A 6845-nucleotide genomic window follows, 5' to 3' on the forward strand; every position below is an offset into this window, starting at 1 on the left:
GCCACGGGTGAAGGATGAACCTAACTTAAACTCTTTGCCCAAACACCAAAACACATGGTCGCACAGACCATTGGGATTGCTCCAACAAATCTCACCTCAAAAGGGGAGCATCCTCACACCACAACCTCTAAGGAGCTACCCTCCGAAGATAAGTACCAAAGACAAGGTTGTGGATTCCAAATCCTTAGCAACTACGGCTATTGGCAGTCAAGCTACTGCCCCTGCACTTGAGCGGGCATAATCAACCTCCAACAACACGACTAAACACATCTAGTGGATTTGAGGGAGGGAAAAGAAAGAGATAGACAAAGATAAAAGACAAAGCAGAGGACTAAATACTAGACTACCCAAAGGCTGGCTTAGAAGAAGGATGAGAGCCGACATCACACCTTGTCAGATGGACCAAGCTTAAAAGCATTTTTCTTTGTAAAGGTGCCCACCCTTACATGTTGTCGTCATGCATATCAAGCTGAAGATCCTAGCATTAGGGTACACTATAGGAATTGGTAGATAGGTCTCCAATGTTTCTATCGATAACATAGACAATGATTTATAAATATTAAAATTATTTTATAAATATCACTAATAAGTGTATATATTTTGTACAATTAAATTTAGTCAACTATAAAGTAATTGTAGGGGAAAACAGTAAAAGTAATATACTTTAAAAATATACTCGATCCTTAGACGTTAATGTCATCATGCTGTCCACTTCTATCGCTGGTAGTATTGAGACTGCTATATGATATTGAATATTGTATACATTAAATTTAATTATTACTCATAGCATTTAAAATAAGACATATTTATATTGATATAGAAGTACATGAAAAAATTAAAAGGTCCCAATGGGCGCAGCCTAGTTGACATTTGGATTATAGATTGTCATAAGAAAATAGTGATCAAATTTCCCGGGGAACAATTCCCTGAAAAATAAAATATCTTCCACCTAAAGAAATGTCACTCGATCATCATGATTATTATCAACAGAAGCATTTGTATGTCGATCAGACTTAATGAAAAGGGTAGAAGAAAAGGTTCAAAAAATGAAAACATAATTTGACTCTTCGAGTTTGAGTTGCTGCTAAGGTACAAGAGAAAAAGTGAGAGTTGATATTTTTTTCCTAGTTTGAACATCATAATAAGTTTTTCAACTTTTTAAAAACCAAGATAGAACCTCGATATGCCAGTTAAACCACTTGTTGATGATCCTATAACAATTGAACAACAAAGAGAACAAGCTTTTATTAAATGGAAGACAATGAGAAGGGTTGTGTTTTTAGACTACCAAAAGCATATCGAGGCTAGTTCGGGGTCTTGTTCTTGGGGGAAGGTTGGGGAGTCTTCTTGTCTGCATGAAGGGCTAGGATAGCTTCACTTTTGTGGGCAAGTTGGGCCTCTTTTAAGTGAATGTAGTTTTTGGCCCATTCCAATAGCTTTTCATAGTTTGCCTAAAAAAAATTTCATCTATAAGACCTTGAGAGAAGGTGTTGTCAAGATCTCTGAAGGGGTTGATGGGGCATCCCAAATGACTCGGTTGAATCATTGAAGATACTTTCAGAGTGATTCCCGAGACTTCTGCTTCATGGTAAACATGTTAAGAGGTGTTTTTTGATACCTTTTACTATTAGCAAATTAATGCAGAAAAATAACCTTGAAGTCATTGAAAGAGTTAATGGAGGAGGCGACCTACTAAACCATCGTTAGGCCAAGCTTGATAGAGTGACCAAGGCGTAGCACAGATGGTGGACGCATGAAATTTCTGACGTAATGGCCAGGGGTTAATTCTCAGGAATTGACGATCTGCGCTTGACGGCTATGTACCTGCATGTACCTCCCTCTATATCCGTTGGGCCTGCACTAGGAGGTCGTTAATGTAGCGGATCTACATTTTAATAGAGTGATCAGGAATAGTCGACGCTTAACACCATTTGTATATTAGTGGACGAGAGAAGCGTTCTCAAAACGACACAAACGATCCTCAGAGTCCGATAACCTTGTGTATTCGCCTAGTTGTGGTTGCCGAAAGAGGTGAGATAGCTGTTGTTCAAGGACCTCTTTAGAAAAAGGCATTTCTTTGGCACTTCCTTCCTTGGAGGCAGGTACCTTTCCTTTACGATCGCGAGGAGGTGTCTCTCCCGCTCAGAACTCATGCGACCCTTGTCAATGAGTGTTGCCCCCTATTAATTGAGACCATGTTTGGTGAAACCCCCACAAAGGGCGGCGGCATTATACACCGGCCAGTGGAGGAGGAACTCCTCCACTGGTATTGGTTGCAAGAATGGATGTGATTGCAATATTTCTAGTAATGCTTTGGAAACTATTTCATTGATGTCTCTTGGGTGATGGACGCTCTTTCGCCATGATTTTTTTCTCCCATAAAATTGCATTTATAAGTGGTTTTTCTAGTATTAATCATCACAATGTCTTGGCTAAGAGTTCCGAAAGACAGTGCCAATTTATTCCAGCCAAATACCGTGGATAGTCAAACTACCAATCGACAAACGTGCTGACACACGCGTTCTCCGAAGATCGTCGATGAAGGAAATAAAGGATCTTGAAAGGCACTTCAAAAGAGAGTTAGATTGGCACTGGAGAGATCTTGACAGGTCACTCTGATGCTCAAGTTAAGATTTGTTTGATGTAATATGATGGAAGAAGAAAATGGAGAAGAAGAAGACTTGATGGATTGTCGAGAGTTGAAATCTCTTGCACTTACCCTCTTTAGGGTTTATATAACTATTAAAAGAGTATATCCACATTAGATGTTCTAGATGTCACACATTCTTCTATCATCATTGTATATGCATGTGAGGGGACCAAATCTGACAATCATTATTTGTCTCTCCATTTATCAAGCGCTACATATTTGTAGGAGGCTTAAGAACTAGATTTGACAACATTGTAACTGCTTCTCCATTCATCTGGTGTCATATGTCATAGAATATACACAGTCGATGTTTGCTTTTCTTGAGAGAAACGACCCTATTTGAAGTTCACAGAGAGGAGGTCTGATATCAAGACGAATGATGAAATAACATCGATGCTGAGTGGCCTTGTGGGTAGATGATGTCGACGACCTAGGTGGAGACGAAGGAGACATCGATGACTAAGGTCGAGACATAAGTGATATCAGGATATGAGACTAAGATAGGAAAGGTGTCGACAGCCTAGGGCGAGACTGGATAGGGAGGTGTTAGTGGCGCGGACTGAGATATATTAGAGGATGATGTTGGGATATGAGAATGACAAGGGGAGTATTAATAACCTAAGACAAGACATGGAGGATGATATTAAAATTTGAGACTGACAGAGGATGTGCCTGTGACATGGGCTGAGACTTGAACAATGGTGTCAAGATTTGAGATAGAGATAAGGAATGTGTCAACGGTCTGGATTGAGACCTAGATGATAATTATGGAATCTAAGACTAAGAAAGGAGAGGTGTCAGTATTCATAAAAATCAATTTTTATTTGTTCGTAAAAAGCTAAATCTATATTATTAAAAAATGAATATATTTGTTAGATAATTATCATAACTTTTACAATTTGTATTGCATAGATTGAGTTGGAACTTGGAAGATGAGGTCGATGCAATGATTTTATAGTTTTACAAGGTCTGAGTGAGAACTTTAACAAACCTTCATAAGGCTGGCAACACAAGGAACAGACTTAAATACGTAAGCAATTATCGACAATTACTAAAGTAAAAACACATGAAAATAGCCTTCTCAGTTGGATCAGCTGCTTGAGATTTAAACCATAGCTTGCATTTGCAAAGCTCGACCACCAAGGCCATATCAAAGAGTAATCGGGGTAGTATATTTGACAAAGCAAAGTATATACCATCCAAGAAAAACATAGAACATACCATTTCAAATTCATAGTCGCTTGCCAGATTGAATTCTGGAAATAACAGAATCCTTGAAAATTCAAGTAGTCACATTAAGAATGTCATGCTAGAAGAGAATCTTAACCGAAGACAAAAACTCAAGTAACTAGCAACACCAAGCTATTTTTAATAATTAGGGACTAAATTGTAGCTCCAGTGCCACAATATATCTCCATTATAAGGACAAACTGCAGCTCAGTTATCACCACCAATCCCAAGTTTACCTGATTAAGAAAAAAATAGGAAAGCGCTTTAGGAGTAATTCAACCTGGATTTTTTAAATAAAAGTAATCGAATATAAGAAAAGACTAATCCAGATCCTTTGATAGGAAAAGTTTTCAAATTGTCAGGAACAACTTCGGATTTTAATTTCAAAAACAGTGTTCCGCATGGCGTTTGATAAGCAAGTACTGTACTCAGTCAGAAAAAAGATATAAACACTTTAGAAATCCAAAATAATTAACTTGTACACAAAAGAAATATTGCTATGATCATGCATGAAAAGTATATTTTACATTGCAGTTTTCTTTACCTTGCGCAGATTATGAATACTAAACATTATGCACTGACCATATAATACTTGCCAAGAATCATTGGTTCCCCATTACATCAACGAAAATAATACAGCATTAAATACTATTTTCAAGGAATTTTTATTAAATAGTGACACTAGTTTGTTCTTGGAAGGTTTCTTTTAAACAGCAGAACATAGAATTTTCAAGGTTATCATATCAGCTAAACGTCTTTGATATAGTTCATTTAATCATTTAATTTCGGGAGCACTGGAGGCGAGCATATTCGTCTTTTGCCACCATTTAATCATTTAATTAACATATGAAGGTTTAAGTTATACGAATTTAACAAGGAACAAATTAGTACCAGACAAATCAAGTGTAGGTATTTTGCATAATCAAGGAAACTAGTAACCAAAATCACAGAGGTCATAACATCGAAAACAATCCATGACAAACTAGCATGGTGTTCAAAGATAATCTCCTAAAAATTGTAGACACAAGGATTTAAATCTCACCTCAGATGTTGCTGGGATACATGAAAACCCTGATCTTTTGACCCTGCAAACAGATAAACGAGGTTAAATAACCAAACAGTTGGGCATAAAAGACATCAAATAAAACATTTAGTAGTGGATCATGAGTGGAAAGCGAAGCAATACAACAAAAAATCTTGAGTAATTTATGGTCATCCTAACCATGGACTTAGGAGGAAGATTGGTCTTAAATTTCGCACGGACAACGCCACTGTTACCATGGGGGCGCGTAACCTTGCCCCAGATGCACCGGAAATTCGTTCCACTCTTCTTCGTCTTAGCCTTGTAGATGTAAGCCAACCTCTTTCCCAAGTACCAATCCACCTCCTCTTTGGTGTTCACCCCCTCGATCTGCACCAGCGATGTGTTCTCATATTGGTTTGACTTCGACCTAGTGCATCAATAACACCATGTATCAACTCAAAATGTGAAGAAAAAAAAAGTTGAAAAGAGGAAAACAAATCGAGTAGTTAAACAGGTGCCTCTGAGGATAACGACGTACCTCTTGTATCCGAGGATCCTCCCGTGGACATATAGCCTGCGATAAAATCATCAAAAGAGTAAAGAAACAAATTGATGAGATTAGCACTCCCAAAATGCTGAGAAAATTGAAGAATGAATGATGAGAGCTGAGGAAAAGGGCAGGATCAGACCTAACGCGATCGTTGCTTCGCTCCTTCACCATTTCCGCTGACGGAGAGAGCGACTTCGAACACACCTCAACTCGACGGCTACGAAACCCTAATGATGCGCGAAGGTGAAGGATAGGTTTAAATAGCTGAGGCACGGGGAGAGATGAGTGGATCGGACGGTCACTGTTGCATCTCCGAATCTTGCATACCACTCTGATGGGCTGTGACCATATCGGGATTTTTTGGGCCTTTTCAAAGAGATGGACCATCTTGGTGATCCTCATGGGCTCTTATGTTACTCCCATCATCTTAGATTGGGCTTGACTTGAGTTATGTCTACATAAAAGTGAAGGATTTTAGTTTTAGTAAACAAGAAAGGAACCCATAAAAGATAAGGATTTTCTTTAGTAATTATTGATTTCTTTTCTTAGATTGTCATTTACTAATTTTAATTATTTTAAAATTTTGATTTTGTAATTTTATTTGTCATCCTTTCATTTTAGGTAAGTTTTCTGTATTTTTGCTTCATTTCTAACATAGAAAATAATTGTTTTTTCATGATATTATTATTTGTTCTTTATTTTTCTAGTTTTATTTAATAATTATTTAATGTTTTTAACTTTAAAATAGTTTTTTTTAATCATTATAATAAATAAGAACATTTAAGTTTATCTTTTTTTTATTGAATTATATTAGTGGAAGGTAATAAGAATGAGGAAATCTATAAAATTAATATACAAAGATAAAAATATTTAAATTTATCTAGACTAAGATATCAATTTTGTGTAAAATTAGCATCACAATGGTGCTAATTTTTGTAAACCAACATCATATGCTGTAAACTAGCACCACATGGTGGTGGTTTTTGTAACCAATGTTACAATGGTGTTGGTTTGTACAAACCACGTCACGTACATATAGGAGAGAGGTGTCAGGTTCGAGCACTCCCCTGCGCAGGCTCTTATCAATTAAGTGGTACCGTTCACCCAAAAATCCCCTCGGGGGTTTCTGATAAGGGGACGTTTCGGCGGTGGTGTCAGTCATTATAAAAAGTTTACCCATACAATTTTTGTCCCCAGGGCGTAGCACAGATGAGGAGTGCATGGTTCTGTGACCGAAAGGTCCAGGGGTCGATCCCCGGGGTGTCACTGCCTGGGGTTAACGTCTGCGCCATGCACTTTCCACCTGTGTACCTGTATTTACCTCCCTCCATATCCGTGAGACCGACTCTAGGGGGCCGCTGATGTGGCGGTTCCACTTTTTTTTTTAGGAG

General features: G+C 37.9%; 1 protein-coding gene across 1 annotated transcript; it reads right to left on the reverse strand.

Annotated features, from left to right (window-relative positions):
* Positions 1–3843: 3843 nt before the first annotated feature.
* LOC122045247 (60S ribosomal protein L35a-3-like) lies at positions 3844–5719 on the reverse strand. The gene is made up of 5 exons (XM_042605385.1): positions 5594–5719; positions 5443–5478; positions 5103–5331; positions 4923–4965; positions 3844–4116 (listed from the first exon to the last, which is right to left on the reverse strand). Exons 1-4 carry the CDS (start codon positions 5623–5625, stop codon positions 4924–4926), a joined length of 339 nt encoding a protein of 112 aa, XP_042461319.1. The 5' UTR covers positions 5626–5719; the 3' UTR covers positions 3844–4116; position 4923.
* Positions 5720–6845: the final 1126 nt, after the last annotated feature.

Source organism: Zingiber officinale, chromosome 2B, assembly GCF_018446385.1.
Source record: "Zingiber officinale cultivar Zhangliang chromosome 2B, Zo_v1.1, whole genome shotgun sequence".
NCBI classification, from domain to species: domain Eukaryota; kingdom Viridiplantae; phylum Streptophyta; class Magnoliopsida; order Zingiberales; family Zingiberaceae; genus Zingiber; species Zingiber officinale.

Bases quoted from the DNA above. Each gene is read 5' to 3' on its own strand.
- LOC122045247 (XM_042605385.1), bottom strand. From the start codon at position 5,625: ATGGTGAAGGAGCGAAGCAACGATCGCGTTAG. The intron at 5,479-5,593 runs GTCTGATCCTGC...ATTTTATCGCAG, and splicing joins CGAAGCAACGATCGCGTTAG to GCTATATGTCCACGGGAGGA. The intron at 5,332-5,442 runs GTACGTCGTTAT...TTGATGCACTAG, and splicing joins AGGATCCTCGGATACAAGAG to GTCGAAGTCAAACCAATATG.